General features: G+C 36.1%; 1 protein-coding gene across 1 annotated transcript in view; it reads right to left on the reverse strand.

Moving 5' to 3' along the window:
- The window catches only part of CDHR2 (cadherin related family member 2), a 42994-nt gene extending 18839 nt beyond the window's left edge, over positions 1-24155 (reverse strand). The window contains exons 1-17 of the mRNA XM_072401042.1: positions 24053-24155; positions 19047-19116; positions 17955-18023; positions 16527-16666; positions 14920-14973; positions 13998-14087; positions 12716-12805; positions 11155-11298; positions 10032-10175; positions 8918-8993; positions 8718-8836; positions 7399-7626; positions 6813-6968; positions 6318-6482; positions 1909-1970; positions 934-1177; positions 601-840 (exon numbers count right to left, since the gene is read on the reverse strand). Of these exons, the coding sequence (XP_072257143.1) occupies positions 601-840; positions 934-1177; positions 1909-1970; positions 6318-6482; positions 6813-6968; positions 7399-7626; positions 8718-8836; positions 8918-8993; positions 10032-10175; positions 11155-11298; positions 12716-12805; positions 13998-14087; positions 14920-14973; positions 16527-16666; positions 17955-18023; positions 19047-19098 (2073 nt within the window). The 5' untranslated portion in view covers positions 19099-19116; positions 24053-24155. The remainder of the gene's footprint in view (positions 1-600; positions 841-933; positions 1178-1908; positions 1971-6317; positions 6483-6812; positions 6969-7398; positions 7627-8717; positions 8837-8917; positions 8994-10031; positions 10176-11154; positions 11299-12715; positions 12806-13997; positions 14088-14919; positions 14974-16526; positions 16667-17954; positions 18024-19046; positions 19117-24052) is intronic.
- Positions 24156-26265: the final 2110 nt, after the last annotated feature.

The raw sequence follows: 26265 nt of genomic DNA on the forward strand, positions 1-26265 counted from the left end.
GAATGAAAAGCCTAGAAATAATAGAAATAGAAAATAGAAATAACAGAAAAGAAATAGAGATAATAAAGAAGCTTTTGCTTAAATACTCAACTTCCATGTGGAATTGTATTATTTTATGTAAAATGCTTATAGGTACGTAAAGGATTAACTTAAACATTTTTATAGTAAAGCAGTAGCGATCTGCTTTTGGACTGTCCCTTTCATAGCAAAGAAAGAAAAGCAGATGTTGGGTTCAGTCATCACACCTTTGCTTCATTCAACTGTTCATTTATTTAAGCTTTGTATATAATACAGATATTTTTTTTTTTTGCATAGCAGCTAAAATTAGCCTGGTAAACATGCAAATAAGCCCAAACCACAGCCTGTTGACTAAAAATTAAAAAACGGAATGCTTTTTATTTGTATTATTTTATATTTGCATCATTATAAACAAATATTTTTAAATTTTTCATCTAGATCAAAATATATACTAAAAGATCATACCATTTTTTTTTCAAAGTAATTGTTCTTTTAAAATGCTATAGCTGGTAGTGGATTTTTATTAAAAGTTATCTCCATGCATTGTGAAAAAAAGGTTTTTACCCCTAATTGTAACATTACCTCAACATTAATGGTCACTATAACTTCCGATGATAAAGATGGGACTCCCAGATCATATAATTCTACTGTAAGTACAATGCGTCCATTCAGTGTTATATCAATTTCTTCTCGATCCAAAGGACCATTGCTGGTGATAACGCCAGTGATAGAATTAATGCTGAAATTTCCACTTAAGTAACTTGGTAGCAATCGGAATCTTATCATGCTGTTACTATTGCCTGGTTCATCATTATCAAAAGCCTATGGAAAATGAAAAACAACTATATGAGATGGCATGGTGCAGAAACTTGCAAGCAATCACATACCGTAGTACTAATTAACATGGTTCTTTACCGTAATCTCAATGTGGACATCATCACTGTTCTCATTGACAAATATATTATATGTCCCTGTTGCTTCTGGAGGCCAGTCATTAATATCTATTAAAGTGATTTCAAGAAGAGTAGTTCCAGTGGCATTTATTCCATCTCGAGCTTGTAGAGTAGCATAGTACTGAGATAGACGTTCTCTATCCAGAAGATCTCCATTGACCACTGTGATTTCTCCAGTAGCGGTATTTACATTGAAAGAATTCAGTCTTAAAAAAAAGTAAATTCTGTTAGTCACAGTAAATGATGTCCCAATCAATTGTCAATATTCATAATGTAGTTAGAAGAAAATGGCAGGCCTGCATATTCTGTCATTATTTTTTTAAATTTTATTTTGGGCCTATACTTGAAATCTAAAGTTTGTTTGCCAGGGACACAGGGAATTTACTGTGATGAAAATGATTAGTACTGTACCTTTAGCAATTATTCCCTGATTTGAAGATGTCATGTGTGACAGTGACCAGGTACCCTCCATTCTTCTAGCTTTTTAGGAGCCTATTTATCTTTTGACAGGCAGCCTCACCCATGCTAATGTCTGATTACTGGATTACTGGCTCACCCCTTGAGTCCTGAGTTGTCTCCACTTGCCCCTGGGAACCCCCCATCTCCCAGCTGTAGTTTTTACAGTTACATGATAACTCTTGCTCTTCAGATCTTCTTTTGTTAATGATGATTTTCTCCTCTAACAGCTCTCCCAGAAGTGATGACCAAAGGTACTTTTTGGCTTAATTAGGGGCAGGGTACTGGGTTTACTGTATAAAACATCTATATAGAATATATATTTATGGATTGGCTTGGTTTTCTGAATGGAGATCCACTTGGTTGTTTTCAAACTTCATAAAATAAAGCTTTTATAATGGAAAGTGAGTTTCTAATTTTTATACAAGAAACGAAGATGCTTTCTTTGATAATATAGACACGGATAGCTTTTTATACTCACATGGATGGTGGCAGCAAGCCATATGTGATTAATCCATAAATTTCAGAGTCAGGGTCTGTTGCCTAAAACAATAAGACTTAATGAGATGACTGTAGGCTGATCTACATAAGAAGCAACCACTAACAACCACTCTTTTGCATGTTTAATTGAAAATTACATGAAAAGTGATGTATGAGTTAAAATAACAAATATAATATGCCACACTTTAGTCTACATTTGCCAGTAGAGATAGCAGGTATCATGATCATTTTCAATTGACGGTCATATTTTGCATATATTGGAATGTCTGGGGACAAAAAAACATATGCAGTAGGTCCCTAATTATATGCACATACACTGCAAATACAGAAATATTGATCTGTCAGAAATATACTCAGCAACTAATTTCCTTTTTGGCTAAAAAAACTCTCTGGTGCACTAAAATCTTCTGTTCTGCTGAATTACAAATCTTTCTCTCTACAGTCCCCCAAATAAAATATATGAAATCTTTGAAAATGCTGTTCTGTAGTCCAGGCAGGCAAACCGCAAACTCACTTACGACTGATAACAGCTTGGGTTTCACTAAAACAGATGCACTTTTGTAACCACACTTCCGTAAGTTAGAAGCTCAATGCATTTCTCAATAAGTATTTTTATGGCTTGCAAGGTGAAAACAAAAAACAAACGTACATGTTTTGGCAAGATGAGTAGAATATGTTTTGCTTTTAATTTTTACAACACATACACATTGGGATCTATTTTTAAGGCAGTGATTCTGACATTCACCAAACATTGACTGGTGGTAAATCAATCACTGCCACTTTTCCACCAGGAAAGGGTACTGCTTTAAAAAAAAGACCCACTTCTGGTTCTGGGCCGCCATGGAAGAGTAGTGGAACGCTGAGGCTCCTACACACTCGGAGGTGCCTTGCAATTTAACAGCCGATTCTCCACCCTAACACCCTCCACATGTTCCACAGGCTAGTAGGACCTGAGCGATGGATAAATTCATTGCTAAATCTGCAAACCACAGCTCCCTGGCGCCAAGCAAGCAGAAATACAAGAGCCGCGTGCAGCGGTCCAAGATGGCGGACAGCCCCTCCACGCATGCTACTGCAGAATCAGAGGATGCAGAGGCTGACTTGAAGTGTACCCCTAGGGATCATAAGATAGCAGAGGCAGTGGCAATACTTTTAAAACCCACCATACAGGAGGTGATAGATTCAGCACTGTCTAAGGCAGGGGTGTCAAACTCAAATACACTGAGAGCCAAAATTCAAAACTTAGACAAAGTCGTGGGCCAACCTTGAAATTTATTATAAAAATTTAGGAAAATTTTCCTTCTCATTAGATAAAAACCCTTTTCATATAGAAGTAAAGAGGTTTTGCTTCACATTCAATCTGGAACAAGCTTATAATAGAGAAAGTTATTAGAAAGTTATTAGAAAGTTATTTTAGTTAAAATAAATGAGTTAAATTTCAATGGTAACCGTTTTGCACAAGCTAACAATATTAACAATATTCTTCTATGAAAATCCAACCATTCAAGTCCATGCCTTGAAAAGTACAGCTGAAGATGAGTGCTTGAAATGCCAGACGCGGCCAATGCGGAGCTAAATCTGTCCCGCCGCTGAAACTCCCACTTCATTGAAATAGCGCCACTACTAAAATTCCCAGCATTATTTGCCTCTATAAAACAGTCTAATAAGGGGCCACGCATAGGCAGAGAGCCCGCTGGTCTATAGACGCGAGTAATGCCAGGAATTGTAGTAGTGGCGCTATTTCAATGCAGCGGCGGGCCAGCTGCAGTTCATATTAAGGATTCCTTTGGGGGCCAAAAAAAAGGACATTGGGGCCCCAAGGCCAGAGTTTGACACCCCTGGTCTAAGGAATTAAAATCACTGAAGCAGGAAATCAAAAGTCAATCCACCAGACTCAATACTGCTGAAAGCAGAATCCCCACTAATGAGGATGATTTACTACAAGCTAGATCACAGTTGGCGAGTATGGAAGCCCAAGTACGTCTTTTAACTGACAAGGTGGATGACTTAGACAACAGATCAAGAAGGAATAATCTGAGAATTATCGGTCTCCCTGAATCCATTAAGCCTAATCATCTGTCTCAACTCTGCTCCTCCACTATACCAGAATTACTGGGGCTAGATAATACTTGCAGAGTGAAACGCGCTCATCGCCTGGGCCCTCCTGTTCGTCATCGCAGACGACCCCGACTGGTCATTGTAAAATACCTGGACAATGCAAATCGCTCAAGGGTCCTTTCTGCTTTTCGAGCGCAATGTAATCTTTCTTTGAAGGGAAACCGTCTCCTGATCTTTACTGACTACTCCACAGAAATGGCACGTAAAGGCAAACACTTTCAGCAGGTTTGCACGCTGCTGGTTAAACGCAAAATCCGATTTACTTTGGCATACCCAGCCACTTTGCACTTAAATAATTTACAAGGTGACAACCACACTTTAACAGCGGCAGAGGAGGCGGAGGAATTTATTATGAGTACCACTGATGTTCCAGAGCCATTGGGGGATAGCGACATGCCTACCTCGCAGAACCCTTGATTATGTCTGTTGCGTGAGGGCAGCACCTCACCGGACGGGCCTCCATCTTCTCAAGCTATGAAATCTTGATGCTGTGTTTAAGAAGTCCATGGAAGGGAAGTTTGAAAAAAGTTCATGTAAAACCGCTAATTTTGTCCATGACTGTTCACCTTTTGAGCCTTTATTGCTGCAAGTCACCGTACTATTGTTGGATCGTTGCCTTATATTTTTCTAATCATATTTTATCATATTGTTTACGCCTGCGAGTGAGAGCCCATCTCTCCTTTTCATTGATTTAATAAATGGAAGGATGTCACTACTTCTATCTACTTCCGTGGGAACACATGGAAAGTCCTACACGAGATTAGTTTGTTTGGCATGTATCATATCATCTGATTGTTCATGTGACGATCTCTGAGGCTGACACCTCACCTATTGACTCCCCCTACATCTAAGCTCTACAAAGTTTTTTTCTGGCCTGTTCCTTTTCTATTTAATGGCAGACTGTTTTGTTTTAGTCCGCTGTTTCCCTGGGACTATGGATCTAGCTCTGGATAATGCATAGGTTCTACACTGCCTACACTGTTGTAAGATTATATGTATTTGTCTTTTTATACTAGTATATATGCCCTTTGACATGCTGTGTTTCTTGCTCTATGCATAATTTCCTGGAATGTTAAGAGGTTGAGATCCCCTAATAAACGAATCGCGGTATTACGCCATTTGAAGAGGCTTGGAGCCACCTGGACAAGATGTGACATAACCTGTATCGTTGTTCGGATGTATACAGGTTGTCCCACCTGGACAAGATGTGACATAACCTGCATCGTTGTTCGGATGTATACATTTATTCAAAATGATGTCCTTCCCTAAACTTCTTTATCCATTACAAACCATACCTCTGCTATTAAAAAGACGAGATATATTGTATCTCAATAAGCTTTTCGTGAAGTTTATTTGGCAAGGCGCACGCCCCCGTATCTCCTTACAGAAAATGTATCTGCCTAAATCAGCGGGTGGGGTGAATTGTCCAGATGTTAGGACGTATAACCTGGCCTGTTTAACGAGACATATAAGAGCCCTGCTTCACATCCCGATTCCATCACTTCCCGCACACTTAGGTAATAGCATTCTCATTACAGACACGATTTTGGCATGGAGAGAGGTGAGGAGGAGGATGAAGTTGTCATTCAGCCTCTCAAGATATCTTCCTATCCGTGGGAATCATTTGTTCCCACTGGTGGATACTTATCCATTATTCCGTAAGTGGGGCCGCAAACTTGACAGCAGCAGGTGATCTGTACAATCAGGAAGCAGGGCATCTAGTTACCTTTAGGGAACTGCGAGTGAAACTGATGCAAACGATGCTTCTCCCACACCCGCTACATTACTTGCAGGTAACCAGTTATATTAAGTCAATTGTGCCAGATGTTCAAGGAGCTTTAAGATATAACCGTTATGATAATCTTTTATTTCTACCTTCACTCTCTATCTCTGAGCTCTATAAATCAATACAGGGTTACTTTTATACGTCTCTGATGGCGACTAATGTGACCAAAGGTGGGGGAAAAGCTCCATATAGCAGATGTCGTTCCCATTTATTTCCACCTGTTGTCACCCTTGATGTTAATGGTATACATGTTGTTTATATTTGTACTGGTTTGTATGTGGAAAAATTCAATAAAAAGAAAATAAAAAAAAGATCCTTTTTTTCTTTAGAAAATGTATGATGCAATTCAAATATTTTACTGGGTTATGTTTCAAGAAAGAATTGAAAAAATACAGTTTATATGTGATTGGAAGAACTGCAAGGACTAAACAAACCAATGTAACTGGGATTATACTATGAGTTATCATATGGATTTTTGTATTTACCGTTATTCTTCCTAGACTGGTACCATTTGCACAATGCTCTTTAACCTTCAGGTCATACAGTGGAAAAGGAAATTCTGGAATGTGATCATTTATGTCTATCAGCTGGATGGTTACAGAAGCCACAGAGCAGCAGTCAGTTATTTTTCTGGTGTCATTAGCCACAATCTAATGCAGGAAAAGATAAATAAATAACAAATAAATAAAATGCAAAAAACAATCGATTTGGTGTCAGATAGACATGCTTAGATATTACTTGCTTACTTGATTTTAAAAACTGTAAGATGAAACTCCAACACACCTTGCATAAACATGCTTTTAAAATGTTCATGTTGGGTTTTAGGTGCATACTCAACATAGTGGAGAGGAGAATCAGTTGGAAAAGGACAATTTATAGTTACCATTACAGAATGTACTTCAAAAAAAGATATTCATCACATTCAGCTTTAATTCTCAAAACAACAGATAAAATGTTCATCTTATATATTGCTGTCATACCTCTACATACATCTTCTGAACCTTTTCATAGTCGATAGCCTCAGGATTTTTCACCAGAACCTGGACTAATCCAGTGTTAGTCACCCGTGTTGGAGATACTGTAAAATAGTCAGCGTCCTTTCCCCTTAAATACAAGTTAAATGCTCCATTCTGATCCTGGAAAATATTAATAATAAGAATAATAAATAAAAGTGCAAAGCAAACTAAGATAAACTTGAATATACATGTAGTGTATCCAATTTTTGTTGAATAAATACTAGTAACATCAAAATACATTACAAGCTGTTTACAAATGCAACCTAGTATGGGGAACGAATACCCCCAATTCAAAGACCATTGTCGTTTTGCCTTTGCTGGTATCTTATGGTTATCTTATCGGTATCTTATGGTTATCCAGTGGGATGGAGTTGCAAAAACCATGCCAGTTGACAATGGCAACATTGATTTACTTACCCAGTATGTGTTTAGCAATCGATGCACACATAGGCTTTAAGGCATCACCTATAGGAGCATGACTGTAATTTACTGGACTTTAATCAACTAAATATAATCACAATGAGAGGTCTGAGCCCAGAAAGCTAAATACCTTATCAGGGTCATTAGCAGTGATGGTGAGATTTGCCACAGGTACTCGGACTGATGAATGTTCCTCTATTTCCCCATAGAAGTTGCTCTGGTCAGTTTGGAAATTACAGTCAGTTACCTCACAGTTGTAGAACTGGGGTTTATTATCATTAATATCTAATACACGGATTGTAACAGTCGTGGTTGCTGTTGCAGGTTGTCCATGTATATTTAAATTTTGTTCTTTTGCCTGAGAAAAGTAAAAAAAAATATTCAGAAGCTGTTCTAATATAAAAGCACAGCACTGTCACACTTAAGATATTTAACCTTGCTTTTGAAAATTTAACTGTTCATTATATACACAGAACCACCAATATCAAAAAGTTTTATCTGAATAATTAATATAAAACCACATCAAATGTTTGCATAGATTTTTTTATGGTGTGTATTTTTATACTTGTCTATAGAATTAACAATTACAGTATACCAGGGACAGCATAACATTTACCGGATATATTCTCACCAAAGCATTATTGATATTGATATATATTTATATTAGGCAGTGAGATAGAAAAGTAAATGGATAGGAATTGAAGACTTGAGACAATGACAAGTACAAAGACATTATACCAAATGAACGCGAGACCTCCACATTTGAGTTTTTAATCTAGAATAATAGAAACTTCATGGAAAATAACTAGGGGGCAAAGTGGGCATCAACTGCTGTCCAAAAGATGGTACTGTAACCTTACTGGCTGGTCAACACAGACCCTTAGTCTTTTTTATTTCAGTTTTAGTGTTTTGTGTCTCTATGATACTGGATCTTGTTGATACTAAGGCTAGTAAGTTGGTCCAAGGGGTTAAGAAGTATACATCTGGACCTGGAGTAATACACTTTCAACTCCTCAGCTCTGCTTTCCTCTGCTGCCATTATATCCTTCTAAAATGCACTTAGATATATGGAAAATGCCACAGATTGTCATCATTTTCCTAGACTTTTCTATTTTTTTGTAAATATGCCAAAAAATGGGCAACTTGTAGGCAAGATCCTTGTCACAATTTGTATGCAGGATTGTGTTTAATCATTATGCAAATTTGCATAAAATGGCATATATATGTAGTTTAACGGATTACCTTCTTTAAATAAATATATTTGAACTCAGGACTCAATTTGGCTCATTTTATTTATTATATGTTGACTTTTAGTTGTAATTATTATGTTTACTTGTTACCTCTCTAATAATAGTGATGTATTTTGGCATGTACCCCATATGTTACTACAGAACTGAGCATAAGCTCACATTCATAGTAGCTTCAGGGGGATCTGAATTTATTACTTACCATCACAGTGAGTATAACCTGTTCATCATTATCCAACAATTTCTCTCTGTCTATGTCATTAATTACATGGATTTCTCCAGTCGACTCATTTATGCTGAAGAGACCACCCACTGTGGAACCTTAAGAACAAAAATCCACATGAAAATTCTTTATCCAGTTTACACTTTTAATAGAGGGTTCCAGGGAGTTTGTATACTTACTTATGATGGAATAAAGGATTTTATCATCAATTCCTCTGTCTGCATCAATGGCTGAAACTTTCTGGACCACTTCACCCTAAAAAAAAACCCAAACAACAATAATAAGAAGGTGGTTTATTATGACATAGCAAAAATTGAGGTTTAATTAAAAAGTAAACAGAATATCATTCAGTTCTACTATAAAAAAATAAGATTTTTTTTCTTTGTTGTGTGCACATTAAACACTGCATGATATAGAAAAACAGAACCAAGCCTTCAATAGTTAGAAAGGCAAAAGAGGATTCAAAAGGAGGAAGTAATGTGGCTACAACTTGTTACAGTTAAAACACCCAAAATTTTATGTACAAATGATTAAAATCTTATACCAATTCACACTAATAATAGTACATCAAGCATGAATATAACACTGGGAAGTGTACATAAAGGTTAAGAGTAATCATCCAAAAAGACTTGTCAATCACAATTTCGTGGGTAAACCCGCTTCTTCAGGTGATGAGTAACAAGCAATTAACTGATGCCAATCACTGCACTTGACTGTATGCACACAACATAAAACATTGTCCTTTATTAACATTAATATGCAGCTAGTTGTATGCAAATTACTTGCTGTGCTTCTATACTTCATGTGTAAGTGTAAAAGTGGCATAAACTGTAATGAAGGTAAACAAAGTGCACTAACACAGCTTTAAAGTCCTTCCAGCTGAAGCTGCAAATAATTGATCATGGAGCGTTTTCTGCTATTAAAAACAGCAGATTATGTCTGCACAATTAGAGTCCCCATTGGAAGCAGATTCAGGTGACAATGCAGGTGAGTAGAGGACTAATTGTAGTCACTCCATAAAAGGCAGTGCCTAAACAATGACTTTCATGGCAAGATTACCAGCTATTATTTTAAAGAAAGATGCTAATTTTAAAAGATTGAAAATTTTAACCTGTTAGGGATTATCTGATTGACTGGATCTACTATTGATACAGGTAATTGTCATGACACAACTGAGACTGTCATATTACAGTTTAAAAGTACCTTCTTTCATCCAAACAGGGACATCCCTGTGGAGTTCTGAAAGCTCTGCATGTTTTTTTGTACAATAATATCAACTGATGGGCTACTTACTCGTCCAGTATGTTCCTGAACAGAAATGACATATGGAGCTCCAATAAACTCTGGATTTAAGTCTGGTACATCCACAACATTTACAGATACATAAACTGTGGAGTTTTGTTCAATATATACACCATTGAGTTGTCCACCTCGGTCCTGTAAATTTCAATAAAAATATTTATTTACATTGTAAAAACAATCAGCTAAAAAGATACAAATAAAACTCTATAAAACTTTCTAAAATATAAGAGATAATTCACATTTTTTAGAGGTGCCACCACTTGGGCTGTAATCAATACTAGGCAAGGCTTCCCTACCCAGCGACTCACTGACTAAAAATCAATATAATAGCTGAACCTGATGACTTGCTTGATTCAAGGATAAAAATTTAATAATCTGGAGGTTGTTTCTTCTAGGCTATGTTCGTGCTCCCTGTAATGTAAGATATATATAAAAATGTTTGGGTTATTTAAAAAGTAAACTGCAATACTAGATAAGATCCATATTTAAGCATATTCCTGCTGAAATCTGACTGACATTAAGTAGTGCACTTCTATCAACAATCAACACAAGATAGATATCTATCATATACCTGATTATGAATATATCCTCTTGTGTAAGCCTAGCTTCAGATAATTTTACTTGGTTTATGCTTTTAAAAAACAAAGGATTATCGGACATAGCACCTGCTGAGAGGTTGCTGCAACCTCAAAGCCAAACAAAAATTAGAATTGATCTATACTCTAACAGTATTTAAACATATAGCTACTTGGGAGGAAAAACTGATGCCTAATACAAGTGGCGGATGCAGCCATCAGCGGGTTGCTGTACAGAATAGACTTGGAGACCCCCATCTATGGGACAAAAAGTTTATAGTAGAGAGATTAAAATAAGAACCATGCTAGTTGCAATGGTTGCATCTATAATTCATCTCATTATAATCTCTATCAAGGGCAATGCTACTCTTTTTAAACAAGACTGTTGGTGCCCCAGGGGCACTTTTGTTGTGACCCCAAGGGCTGTCATGAATGAAGATCAGACTATAGTTAGGCCCCTGTCAGCTGAAGGCCCCAGGCCCTCCTACAGTTGCACAATGTTATGTCTGCTTCTGCCTAGTAAACGTACATTATCTTACCTTGGCCAGAATACTTAGTTGGTAAAAGGTGCTCAACTTGTTGTAGTTCAATGTATCATTAAGATAAATATTTCCAACTGTGGGGCTCGTTTCAGCTTCTCGCTTGATGTAAAAAAGGTGAGAGCCTGGAATATTTGGTGTGATCTAAGGAATAAAAGCAACAATACTTAGTACAGTAAACTTTGGCAAATGTATTATATAATGTCCAAGGGCATAACAATAAGTATCAACTCATGTGCAACTTTTATGGCTCCCTGGAGCAAAGGAGGCCTCGGTACACAGATAAGACTGTTCTTAAAGCCCTTCCCAGTTTCAGTGTATCTGTTCAAATGCTGTGACTGTGTGGATAAAAAACTATGTTATTTTAGTAAAATAGGAAACATACTGTATTAATTATTCAAAACACATTTTGAAACATGAGGGAACCCTTAAGATGAAGTTCCAGCAAAAAAAAAGTAAAAAAAAAACCTATGGGAAGGTTAGTAAATAGAGCGCTTACCTAATACGCCGGCATTCGGCGCTGTCCAGTGCCCTGATCTCTGTCTTGTTTCTTCTTCCTGCTTCTTCATCCGATGAGTCACCGTGGAGTTCCCAGTGACGTCAGTGCGCCAAACTCAAAAAAAAACCGTATTGAATGCAATACATTGGATTTTTATGTGTAAAAGCAGTACATTGTTAACATTTATTTTTTTAAAAAAAGAAAAAAAACTATTTTTTTTAATGTATTTATTATTTTTACATGATTTTGTGTTTCAAACTTTATTATACTCATACTATTATATTATACTGTAAAATAAATTTTCATGAAAAACAATGTACCGCTTTTAGACATAAAAAAACGGAAAGAAATGAACCGCTAGGGAGGTTAAAGTGGTCACACAGTTTGGCATTTCTAGTAGCTGGCTTCTACAAGTTGCATCAGGTGACCATGATCTGTTGTGGGCTTGCAGACAAAGAAAAATGCTCAGCTGTTATGAAAAATCTGAAAAAAATATTAGGTTTATCCCTATATATCTGTAGAAGGGATCAGGAAACCAAAATGTGGGAATTTAAGGGGGAAATATATTGTAAGACAAACACTTTTATTATTATGTATATTACTTTTTTATTTCTAAAAATTTTATTCTATTTATATATAAAACCGAAGTCAAATGCATATGTAACAATAATAACAACCAATATTGCTGCTACAGAAAATACAGTATATGCTAGGAAATACATCACAGATTTATCTTAGAAAGTGTGGTTAAAATTCACTTTGCAAAGAATACCTAATCACATACACAGCAATCTAAAAACAGTTTGCAGTTCCAACACTTCACTGGAACTCGCTTTGCCCTATACCTGATTGAAGCATCTGGCAAGTTGGGCTTTAAGAGGGTAGCCATTTACAGATCAGCTTTTGATCTGTTAATGCAAATCAGCTATACCTAGGAATAACGGTGTTAAAACATTGGACATATTACTATTTTTGTAATTTATCACAGTTTAATCACCCTGTCCACATCAGTTGGGCAAAATAATGAAAAAGTATTTCATTCTAATTGATTTTGATCAATACCTGAATGATTTCAAATGAAACTGGTGCTTTCCCGTTGTCATCATAATCTTTTGCTGTAACATTTAAGATGATAGTGCCTGGTGTGGTGTTCTACAAGTAAGGAGGAAAGAAAATTGTAAAATATCTTGAATGCAAACTTTTTAAGCAAAACATTGTTTTTCTAAAGTAAACCACAAAGCTATGTTATCTGGATAGTTTTCAAACATAAGGGTTTAGGGGCATGTCACACTGTCAATCTTAATGGTGGTGGGAAATTGAGCAGATCCTGATGCTGGTGACATATCACTAACAAAGTTCTGAGACCTTTTTCCAGTACCTATAAAAAAATTCACTTGCCAACAGGATCATAGTGCAAGGGGAGTGAGGCTAAAAAAGTAAGTGGTATGCTTTCCCACTCGTCAATAAAACAATACCCAGTGACAATATACCACACTTTGTTATAAACAGAGATTTCCTAAAAATGACTCGTAGTTTGGTGAGGGTCAGAAATAAAAAGCATGGTTATGATAATTTGTAGAACTGTTGTGTTTTTGATTTACAAAGTGATGTCTAACTTTTTTTATTTAAAAGCTTAGTGGGCAGGTTTTTAAATATACATGGGCTCATTTCATTCATCAATTCTTCATTTCTTGGGATAGGTGTTGGTGTTTGTTCCTGTCCCCACCTACATACCACTGCAGCACTATTACAGCAAATCTGATTTGGTGTCATAATAGGTTTGTGGCAGAAGCCAGGGATGGAGGTAGTTGAAAGGCAGTCTTAGGCTCCAGACCGTGGGCGAGCTTTTCTCATTCTTTTTACTTTTTTTTAAGAAAAATAACTATCAAGTCTTGGGGAACTGCTCCTAAAATTTATTATGAATGAAGTATGCCTGACACCGAGGACTACTCTATAAAAAATAATATTTTACTAATAATAATGAAACATATCGAAATATAATAGACAAAAAATACAGCAGTCAATGAAAACTCTATTCCTCCCTGATTTTATTGATCAGTAAATAAGTGCCTTTTTTGGTCAGTAAAGGACCCTAGTAAAATGGTCTCCCATAGGAAAATGCTCCTTAAATTGATGGTAAAGGGTCCCCAAACAACCTCTGCAACTTCTGCAGAACCATGGTTTTGAATGGCTACCCTACATGTTAGACAGGTGGTGAACAGCACATTCTCCAAAGCCCAGGTCTAGCAATACCTCTACAAAATAATATATGACAAATTTTTTATGATGTATACATTAGAAAGAAATTGAGATCACCACTTTTTAAGGAAAAAATTCACACTACCTCCTTGACTGTGGCAAAATAAGGAGTGCCTTCAAATATTGGTGTATTATCATTGCAATCAGTCACGGTCACTACAATATTCTTGGTAACCTATGAAGAGAAGGAATAAAAAAGAACATTTACCAGTGCATTCAACAATCAAAAATACAATTCCTAGTATTATTCTCTATACATGCATGCAAAAAAAAAAGAGTTAAAGTCACTCTGAGATTTAATCGATTCCTAGTAACAAGGAGCCACAATTAAAAAGTTACTTTGTTTTGTTTTTTAGGACATCTACAAGGGATGGAGATGCTGTTGTTCAAAGGGAGGTAGAAAGCAAGAGATCTTATCAAGGCTACCTTTTAAGTATCAAAGATTTCTCTAATTGCATGATGAATAATTATACCTAGTATAATGATTGTACAGCTGCAGAGATGCTCACTTGAAGTAGAACTCCAGCCGGACAGGTTTGTATTGCTGTCTGATTTCCTCTTAGTTAAATATTCTATTACATTCAGTCATGTATGCAACCCTGGTCTACACTGCAGCCCTGCTGAAAGTTTTGGTTCTGTTTGGTCTGGCATACATGTGCACATTTGTCCTGACAGCAAGACAGTGCACACAGTACATGTCAAATTGGTGCCATCAACACTAGCATATGCATACATTTACATCCTGCAAAGCTAATTGTAAACATCATCTATTTTTAAGAGGAGATTAGACTAAAGTTTTCCCTCTGAATTGGAGCTCTGATGAGGACATGTGTGGAGACTTGTGGTGCCCAAAATCAATCAACTACCATGCAAAATCACAGGCATTTGTATTTTATTTCCGGTATTGCCCTTTTGTCTTCCATTGCAGTGTGCTGATATTGATGTGATGTATATGTCACATAACCCCAAGCGACCAGTATAGAAGCCAAAAAACAGTGGAAGCTTACTGTTTGAGTGATTCCATCAGTCACTGTCAAAGTAATTGAAAGAAGGTTTTTGATCTGAGGAGGAAACAAAATCAAAATCTAAACAAACAACATAGCATTAGATTTTACAATTTACCAAACAGCTCCATACAAATTTTCATACACATTCTTGGGTATGACACTGGTCACTAACACATACAAAGTTTAAATGATATCCTAGTATACCAAACCCCATGAGATGATACTTCTGCAGAGTGGGATACTCTGAATTCACTGGTATCTCAACAAAAGGAGAATTATATCATCCTTACCAATGGCAAGGTAAGAATATATGATTACAGTTTCTAAGCAGTTTTTTTTTACCAATGCAACTCGGGAAGTGGGTGAAAGTACTGGCATCCTGCATTTAGCTCCTAATCCAGTTACTTTCAGTATGGGATTTGTATAAGTATCCCATAAGTATAGTATAATGGTAAAAAAATATTTTTTAATTTTAGGTTAGAGTAGGCAAAACACCTGTCAGTTTTGTTGTTTTTTTTATTTCTGTTGTTGTTTTTTTGTTTTGGAAGATCTTTTTAAAGGATGAGAGTTTATCTTTCTTAGTTGCCCTTTGATTCTCTCTTCAGTTTCTGCTCATACAGTTTCTATTGAGTTTGCATAGATTGCACAGTAATAGATGTCCAAGTGTATTCCTTTTCAGATACACTAAAGATGGGCTTAAATTTATCTAAAGGCAATAAGAGTTTTTGTTTTAGTTTTTGCATGGAATTGGTAAAATAGATTTGTTTCCTTTCACAATATTAAGTGAAATGATATCTTCCCAGAAGAAAGAAAAACTTTTCGTAGTGTCCCCGGTTTTTTCCCTATCCAGTGAGTGTCTAAAACGTTTCATATTTTTTCCTCCACTTTCAGTCCCAGTGACAGTTGTTATCAGGACAAAAAGGGAAAGTGCAATAAAAACCTGACCTACACTTCCCTTCTCGACTCCATATTGTGGACTATGTACTAGGTTTTTTTTTGTGAAAGTGATACTAAATATTACAACTCACTAGACCAGCTGATATGAAAAAATATATTATGGGGCATGGCAGCAAAAGAGTTTCACTATATACCTGTAAATTTTATATGTATGTGTACATGTACAATATACATATAAAAATACATATATAGATATGTAAAATATTTATATATGTATCATTACATAATCATGTTCTGCGTCCTTCTTAGCATTGCTGCATATTGTGCTTTGCTATTCATTTTAGTGAGGTGGGTGGTATGAATGTTGCAGGCAACATTTTTTTAGGGAAAAACTGGGGCCAAGCTCAGTGAATATGAATTGATTTACCTCTACCTAGCTCCCTGTTGGGCCTAGTTTTGGAAGAAACATAGCTGAGGCGAGCGGTGTCTGCCAAGTGCTTCTGTCATATGGTGTTTCAATTTTTACAGCAAACATATTTCCCCTTACTAAATAAGAGTAAATATTAACTGTAATCCTTTTACAATATATTATGTGTAATATGTAGCATCCTAAGTAACTTTATTAGGAATATATATTTTGTGATTTTCCTTCTGTCTATGTCGATTTTGTATGTCATTTAAAAAATGTAAGCTATTTAATAGCCACATACCTCATAATCTACAGAAACAGCAAGCGCCACCTCACCAGTATCTTGTGCACAACTGAAATAATAGGAGTCTGGTCCCTCTATGCCATATGTCAAGATGTCACGATCAGGGTCTGTAGCAGTGATATTGAATATATGTGCTCCTGTTTCAAGACAAAAATAAAGTAGTATTACTTTAATAACTTAAACAAGTAGACTTTTAAAAGCTAAACTTGAATGTCAAAAGCAGACTTTGGCAACATTTTTAGTAGTAAGAGAACCCCATAAATAACTGTTATATACAAAGCTCACAGTATATTAGCATGGAAGTAGAAAGAATGCATCCCTCATTGTTGGCCAGTGAATGCCACCCCTACAGCCAAAAAGATCATTGGTGTCAGGTAAACTGAGCAATAAGGCACAAATTGATCATTGTTTAAAAAACCCTGAGAAATCATTCGGGCAACCCTAGGATAGTATGGAACCTCGGTTGAGAAATGCTGGACTAAAGTGTACCTACAAGTATAAAGAAAGGTCTATTTATGATTGCAGAGCCCCCTTTCTAAATTCTACCACATCAGTGGGTGTAACCTTATCTTAATTCTGGGTAGTGTCATGTTGAAAAGCAGATGAAATCTTGGGAAAAGATCCCCCAGTCCATTTCAAGTTACAAGGGTGAGATTTTGCCTGCTCTATGTTTCGCACGGCTCTGCCAAGGAGGATGGTGATGTTATCCTCACATAGGCCCCATGGCAGAAGAAAGGGGTAAGTATAATGAATATTATTTTGGGGCATGTCCAAGAATAAACTTCTATATTTTGGGATCATCACTCAATATTAGCATCAGCAAGCAACTGTTTTCTCAAAATGTTAGGGACAGATGAAACATTGCAGCTGAGCAAGGAGTTGGTTCTCATTAGGTTATTGCATTCAATACGTGCATCATAGTACATCATTCGGTACCAGTATGTTAACCCAAGGAGTAAGGGCCCACTGAGAAAATTGTTGAGACAACTGAAACATGGAAAATTTTAAGTGCATGTAAAGATAACACGGATTCATGACTGCACTGTGTCTTTTTATCACAGATCTTTCCTGCTTCCTTAATCTTTAAGCAAATGTATTACCTTCAGAGCTCTCAGAGGCCAAGGTCTTATAATACAGACAATTCTCTCCTACAGCACATCTAGGTTGGTGAGTTTCATTTGTTCTGCAGCAGTTAAGCAATGCAGCTTGGTCATCAATTTGGCTGATAGTGTTTTTACAAAATTAGAGGAAACAGCACACTGATGAAGTTGTAATGCTGACCCTTTAATTCCCTGTGCTGTCACTTAAAAGAGACTGATAAAAAAGCAACATCAGGTATTTCTGATAGTTATGTGCAAAACTACATTTGGCGATTTCCTATAATAAATACTTAAAAGATTACACACTTTGTGCAAAATCACCTACCAATGGGAGTATCTTCTGGTATAATTACATTGGGAGTGGGTCCAAACTGAGGTCTATTGTTTGCAGAGACTAAAAAACAAAGAAACATAAATGATAAGTTGTCACCATCCTATTTAGGTTATATTTATACTGGTTATACTTAGTTTTAAACCATGGTACATCTTGCTAGGACTGGACTCCCTTTTGCCCTAAAGTAGAACTATAGTTATTAAAAAAAACCTGCATTCAGGTAGGTTCATTATGACACAAGGACAAGTGATGTCATCAATAAGGCATTTTGGCCCGGGGAATTACAACACAATGGATATTTGACCATTCTTTGTAAACCTTAAAAATGATTGTGTATGAAACCCCCAGTAGATTAGCAGTTTCTGAAATACTCAGAACAGCCTTCTTGACACCAACAACCTTACTATGATCAAAATCCTCAATATCACTCTTCTTTACCATTCTGATACTCTAAAACTTCAGCAGTTTGTTTTAACAATGTTTATATGCCTTTTATGTGTTGGGTGGCTGAGTAGATATTTGCGTTAACAAGCAGTTGAACAGGTGTACCTAATAAAGTCAGTAGGTGTTGGTTGATATTTAGAGGTCAATTTATAAAGCAGTGAATAAAACAATCATTAAAATGTTCCCTGTTGGAACAAATCAAATTCTGCTATTGAAACAAATGGATCTGGAAGACTTTCCACCAGGGAATGTTTCAGTTAAAGTCAGATTCATTACTTTATCAATAGACACTTAGTAAACTTGCCTTGTCCATGGCACAACTCCCTGAGCTCTCATATACTTGGTTAATTTTACTGGGTATTGGAATAGTATAGTGTTGATATTGAGATCATAGTGAGTAAATCTATATTTCCAGATTCAGTCCAATAATTCAGTTAATATAATTAGAGCCAACCCTAGAATAAGCATATTGAGAAAAGGAGAAGAGGAGGAAGGGTTTTTTTTGGTCAGGATGAAGTCAGCATAGCTTCATCCTTTACAAGGGGATAAATAACTTTGCTATGTGAACAAGCCTATATTCCAATAGTAAAACAGTCCCAATGTATGGTATTTTAAGCAAAAGTATAAATATACAGTCACCTTGAACTGCGCTCATAAGGAGCAGTGGGATCAGGAGCAAAGAAAAGCCCATCCTTTCAACATTTGTACCCTGTAAAACAAATTTTGAATGGTAAGTAATAATTGTAAACCATATTTAGAAGATTTAACCTTGTAAAACTTTAAAGAGTACTTGCAAAGTGACCCATTCCTGCCATGTTGAAACATTTTTATGGCTTCCCAATATATACTAAAAATGATGGCTTCTCGCCAAATCATTCTCTACCAGTTCCAATTTGTGATTACATATCTCACCTGTAACCCAGCCTATTTAAACTGTGGACCATTTATTTCATTATAATGCTACCCTCTGAAAAGCATTATTATTGGACAGTTAGATCTCAGTGCACCAACCAATGAAGGGAGGGATGAAGATGGTCTGAAAATTTTATGTACAAGAAAAATTAGTTCTGAGAATATTTTTTTCAGAATGTTGAAATATGTATTGTATGAATGTGTAATGTTAAGTATTTATATAAAAAAGGTTTACATGTAGCTATAGCCGGGGGTGGGAGGGGGTACCTTAAAAACTACCTAGCAACCTGACAATATAGGATATACAACCTCAAAAACAGCAAAGGGGTTGTACATGTACCCACATTCACAGATTTGCAATTTGTTTTTGCAGGACTACAAATTTTTATATTTCTCACATTTAATTATTAAAACTAATTTCACAAAAAGAAAGCAACAAAAATTTACAAAATAACATCAATATCAGCAAAAAGAAACACAAAAATATACCTGTATAAAAAAAATGCATAAAGGGTTTGGTGATATCCACTCAAAGGGGTTTTAGTATATAAAAGCAAAGCAAAGTCTTTCTTTAAGAAAAAGCCCATATTAGCATAGAAAACTAGTCACAATTGCAATGGTGTTTCAACATTTACATCACCAACAGTAAGCAGGGGAAAAATAAACAATGTATGAAATGTTTATCATTTCCTTGATAATATAATGCATTTTGCGACAGGTTAATTAAAAATCCCCAAGACAGGATGCAAAAGAACATCAGAAATTCCGTAGTCAAGGATTGTAAAGATATGGAAGGAGAATCTTTAGCTATACTGGATCTGCTGTCTGTAGCCTCATCCAAAAGGACAGCTTTTTCATATGCATCCAGACATATCAAATGTTTTCTTTATGAATATACACTATATATACTGGAATATATACAGATCCAAATAAACAGAAGTACAGAGAAAAAAACATTGACTTGAGTATAAACCTTGGGCAGTGTCAAGGGTGAGAGTGACAGATGATAAGGGTAAAGCTCCATACACACGTCAAATGGTTCTCTCCCAATAATCAGCTCAGGGCCGATATCAGACGAGAATCTGACGTGTGTACAGCGCCTGTTGTCCATCGTGCGAATGACCGCCCTGGTGGATCCACAGACGATGGACAACGAATGATTGTAATGCAAGGGAAGGGGGAGAGCGCGCAGCAGGGTGCCACTCCGTCGTTCTCCCCCTCCTCTCTCTGTGGAGCAGAACAGTGCTGCATGTACAGCACTCGTTCATACATCGTTCAGTCCTTAGTCGACTATAATTGCACGTGTGTATGCAGCTTTAGAGTTAATTGGGCTCAGGTGAAAATGACAGACTTTAAATTACAGGTAAAAGATATAGTGTTTTTTTTTTTTTAATATATGATAAAAAAAATACATTACAAAATACTATGTGACTCCCTCTCCCCTATTTCTTGAATGGGCTTCTTGGACCCATCTTGGATAGGAAATGAGGGAAGTGAGTATGTATGTGCCCCTGCTCTTATCCATTAAAAGTCTTTGAAATCTGATTTGTCAAAAAGGAAGTGTGGAAAAGGCAAGTACCCCTCTTCCCTTTCATTAGGGGAGGGGTAAGTCATCAAACTGACTAATTATTTGGCCAAACTGTAGCTTGAACTGTTGAGCTCTAAAAAAGAAAATAACACAAAAGAAAAGGAATTGTGTCACCTATTAGCTGGGTATAAAAAACTAATACACATTAAAAATTAGCTAATTGTTAAATATTACATTTTTAAACTGAACATAATTTATACAGAAAACCAATACAAACAAAATATTTTTCTTTCCATTTATATAGGAGAAGCTGCAATACAAGCAGCAAGATGATGCTTAAAGTGAACTTTGGGCAAAAATAAACAAGGCAGATTGTCAACCACATTAGTTTACGTTTTTCTGAGCCCTCCTGATTGTATCATATTACAGGTACTCCCGTGTATCATTGTATAATCTGTTGCCCCTGCCAGTAGCAGAAAAACATTTTTCACGTTTAAAAGTGATAGTTTCAGCTTTGGGACAACCCATATGACACAGAGAGGGGCACTTACCACTGTCAGCTTTATTCATAATGTATAAATCTTTATTATAATGTTGCTGTAAATGCTTAAAAAGTTGTAGCTGAAGTTGAGTTTCATTTGTTTCTTACCTAAAGTCCATTTAAAATTAGATGCCTATCTAAGGGTACTTTCTTTTTAAATTGCATGAGGTTAGGTTTACTATGTACCGAGTGCAGGTTTTTCACTTAAATTTAGGCTGAGGGTTCAACAGAAATTTAATTTTCTGCAGAAGTGTTCTATTCATTTTGTGGATTGTGCAGTGAGAAGGTGAGAATTACAGCTGTTTTTTTGGGTGCACTTAACATTCTTACTCAGCTTTTCCGTTTAAAATACACATTTCAACATTTCTTTAAACACAGCCTGTTCTCTGCAATGGAGTTTTAATTTGTTAGTATGGCCCCCTTTTCTCCTTAGGAACACATTCAAACACAGGACAGGATAATACCTGCATATATATCCACCCATCAATCTGTCAATAATAGCCATAGATTATTAGGTCTGCAGAGGGGACCAAGATGGCTTTGTACAGGTCCTCTCCTACAAAAGTCCAACCTATGACAGCTATTTGTTATTACAAATGTATTAACGATTAACAATAGATTTTGCAGCTTTGTCCCATTTCTTTTGCTAGCAAATGTTTTGAATCCTGGCCCAGATCCATTCAAGGTTTTCTGGATCACCCAGCTTCACTGATGAAAGTGTATTCTTCCTCTCTCTGAATATTTGTGTCAGCAGTACATGGTAACTATACATCATACACAGTATTGTTCCTTTTGGATCTTTACTGCAGTTACATTGATATCATTTTCCAACCATATACAAATCTCTACAAGTAAAAAAGATTTCTGCTGGGTCATAATTAGCATTCTTTGTAAGAGATAAGGTAGGTGCTGCCACACTCAACAATATCATCGCATATATCAGCTTATTGAACAGAACAGTGCAAGGGGCAAAGTGCAACCAATCGTATTCTATCTTCTACTTGCCCAACTTTAATAAAGTGTATACTGAATGGCTGCAATGAGTTACTGCATTTTACACTTGAAAATAAACCCTGGTCCAAATTAAACATTACACTTTGTCATGATACTGCTTACAATGGCTGGCAATCACCTGTCTGTTTGGCTAGTTCAATCCATCAATTGATATGGAAGAATGCCAATGCAGTTTCTGGTAGCTGAGAAGCGATAACTGCGCCACTTCTGACTGGCTGTCTGTTTCAGACCTATTCTTGCTTTTTTACAATGACTGTGATGGAATCTAAACATCATCCTAAAATAAGTACCAAGAATTAGGCTTAGACCTGTAATACTGCAAACATATTTAATTATTTCACCTTCAGAAAACATGTTCTAGTTCTAGGTCTAGCAAGGAAAGGTTAGAATTAGTGGTTTATATTGCTGCTGTTTTTGTCCATGTTACTTGTCCTTATGACCAAAGGTAAATTGAGATGAGTCCACTCACTGGGGACACAGCAAATAAAGTTTAGTTAGGTATACTTCCCTTTTTCAATTTACCAAGTGTAAACTGCTGTGTCTTAATTGGAGTCCTGTTACCTTCCTGTCCTGGGAACCACACAAGAAGTGTCAGAAAGTGTTCCTCATATAGGGACACAAACAGAAATAAAACCTAGCTCATCTTCAAGCCTTTCCCAATCTTTTCAAAGCTAAAAATAACATTTTTCACTGAAGTAGGCCTTAAATATAGGTTCTCATAGATGGAATAATATTAAAATAGCCGAGAAAGATAGATAGATAGATAGATAGATAGATAGATAGATAGATAGATAGATAGATAGATGGATTCTAAAAATCAAACTGGTAGTTTAAATGTCTTGCATACATGTCTGTATGCATGGGTGACTTTAGTATGAATGTTAAATCGTAAAGGTTTGTAGGAACAAGAATTTATGAAAATGGTCCATGGCAGTAGTTGTAAACTTATTTGGTACAGGAGGCTTTGAAAGTGATTCCTAACATTTCCAAAAGGTCACACATCATTGTCATGCTACAGAAATTTATTAGACTGCAGACATACAACATGAGATATTCCAAGACTGTGAACATGATGTAGGGGTTGTTGAAGTGACATAAAATCAGAGAACAAAACAAAATTGTATTAACTTTTGATCTTGGTTTAGTCCACCTAACATTTAACACCATATATTTATCTTAATAAGTTCTTATTAAAAAAGTAAAAAAAAAAAAGTGAAAGGGGTGGAAAGAACAAAAAAGTAAAAAAGTAGTAAAGGAAAAAAAAAAAATCAACAAGTCATACTTGACTTTTACCAGCACCAAAAAGCACCAAGACACTACTATCTGCAGGATAGCAGGTAGCTCCTGGGCTGCAGGTTTTGGCACCAGAAGTGTATGTTCTCTGTTAAAAGGTGAATTTGTAGCCATATTTTTAACAGGTGTGTGATAACCTAGCAGAACAAATAGTAATAGCTCTGTAACCCTGACTTGGACTTGCCGCAATAAAACAAAGCCTGGTCTGAGTAACAGCCACCGCCTAAAACTACAGGAACAAAGCACCATATGCTTTTTCTATAAATAAAAGCAAGTTTATGTAAATAAGTCACCTTCATAAAAATTTGCTATTAGGGAAAATTCCAAGAATAACATAGAAATAGAAATGTTCCCTACCTGGAGTCCAAGGAAAGCTGTTTCTCGTCTTGCACCGGGCTACGTAAGAAGAATTCACTTTGTGGACCTTTGTAACCTGCTCACCTCTTCATCTCATCACGGATGGATCAATGATTAACAGTAGGTAATAAGCAAAAAAATAATTACCATTTCCTCCCTGTGTTTCAAACTTTTACCCTATGATCAGAAAGGCCAAAGAAGACCTCAGAGCATATACTGTGCAATAAACATGACATACTGTACTCTTTACTACACTGAACAAAAAGCGTCACTAAGCTGTAAATAAAATGCTTCTTATCTTATTCCTATCCCATAGAAGTATTGATATCTACGCTGATCTACTGCGCTAAAAGGGGTTGATAATGACTGACAAAGGATTTTGTCAACTGTACCTGATTCATTCCTAACATCTAGATGTGTCTATTTAAATATTTATGTATAATTTCACAATAAAATCCTTTTTAAATATTACTTTCAAACCTTTCCTAGCACACACTGAATAATTAATAATATTTTATTGAATATAGTTGCAAAAGAAATTAGAATTACGTTAAATGTTTTATTTAATGTAACTATAGTAGTAATGTACTAATTTAAAAGTCATTATTTATTTAAATGTGACACAATTCCTATTTATTAGACAGAACTGTGTACTTTCTTGACACTTTGTGAAAAGGAAAATAATAATAATATTAAAAATACATTGTATAGTCAAACATTTTTGAATAGAGAGGGATAGATGGGGTTAGATCCTTAGATCTAGTTAGATTGTAAAAGTTACATAATTTTTATTTATATTTCACTGAATTTAAAATGGTCATTTTTTAAATGGAATAAGCCAAATTTTTGCCCTGTATAAAAAAATACACACAACATACGGATCGCAAGCTTAGGAAAGTGGGTAGGTTGTGTCTCTGGACCAGATCTGTGATGGGAGAGTGGGCGGGTTCTAGCATCATGACGTCACAATGGGGGAAGTTTCTTCCCCTTTGAGTGACACCCAGCTCGCCACACGGTCCGGAGCCGGTAATTTTAGTGGTATGTGGACCTGAAAAGGTTGGCGTTCCCTGGTTTAGCAGATTTAATCTACTTTTTTGGGGGAATAGAAAACCTATGATTTACAATGTAACAATGGGAAAATATTTTGATTTGTTACACATTGGGCCTGATTTAATAAAGCTCTCCAAGGCTGGAAAAAATACACTTTCATCAGTGAAGTTGGGTGAGCAAACCTGGAGAGGTTCTGGTCCAGGACTGAAATCATTTACTAAAAAATAGCAAATGGTTCCATTCCTGGTTTGCTAGATCACACAGCTTCACTGATCAAAGTGTATCCTCTCCAGCCTTGGACAGCTTTAATAAATCAGTCCCTTTGTGTTGTGTATTTTATATCTAGCAATGGGGATGTCCAAATGAATTAGATAAAGAATTCCTACATATATAGTAAATATACTGCAAATACAAAATAAATGCTGGGTTCCTAAAACAATCAGTGCAAAAGGGAGATTATCAATAGACAGATGCTTTATTAACACCTATGCATAGATGAAATATAGTTTACAGTAATATAGATCATAAATAAATGTGATTGGTGCATAGGAATAGGAAAAAAGAAACAAGAGTGTTTTTATATACTAATTACATTTCTTCAAAACCCATATTATATATACATGCTGGTAGCTCTCTTCATGGACAGGAATCTAAAGCTGCGTACACACTTGCAAGAATTATCATTGAAAACGAATGACTAACAACCGATCGTCCGATAATCATTAACAAAGAAAGTTGGAAACGAATGACCGTCCCGGCAGATCTGATTGATCGGCGATCGTTCACTATCTATTGTGTGTACGGTCGTTCAGTGATCGTGGATGGTTCTGCAGTACACTTTCTCCTTTACATGTCACTTCCTGCATTGTTCAAATGATCGTATCTAGCGCGTGTACACTATTGGTGGATTATATTTTAACGATCGTATTGTTACAACATGTACAGAATTGTGCACAATATGATCGTTTCAAATAATCGTGCATATTTGTGCATAATTGTTAGTCGTTCGTTTTCTAACGATAATATTGCAAGTGTGTACCTAGCTTAAGTCTGCATTACAAAATTTCTCAGGAAACAACCAGATAATATAAAGGTGTGGCCAAAGCACAAAGGGCAAATGTTACTGTATGTGTAATATGATCTTTTCAGGTAATGATACATGA

Source organism: Pyxicephalus adspersus, chromosome 2, assembly GCF_032062135.1.
Source record: "Pyxicephalus adspersus chromosome 2, UCB_Pads_2.0, whole genome shotgun sequence".
NCBI classification, from domain to species: Eukaryota; Metazoa; Chordata; class Amphibia; order Anura; family Pyxicephalidae; genus Pyxicephalus; species Pyxicephalus adspersus.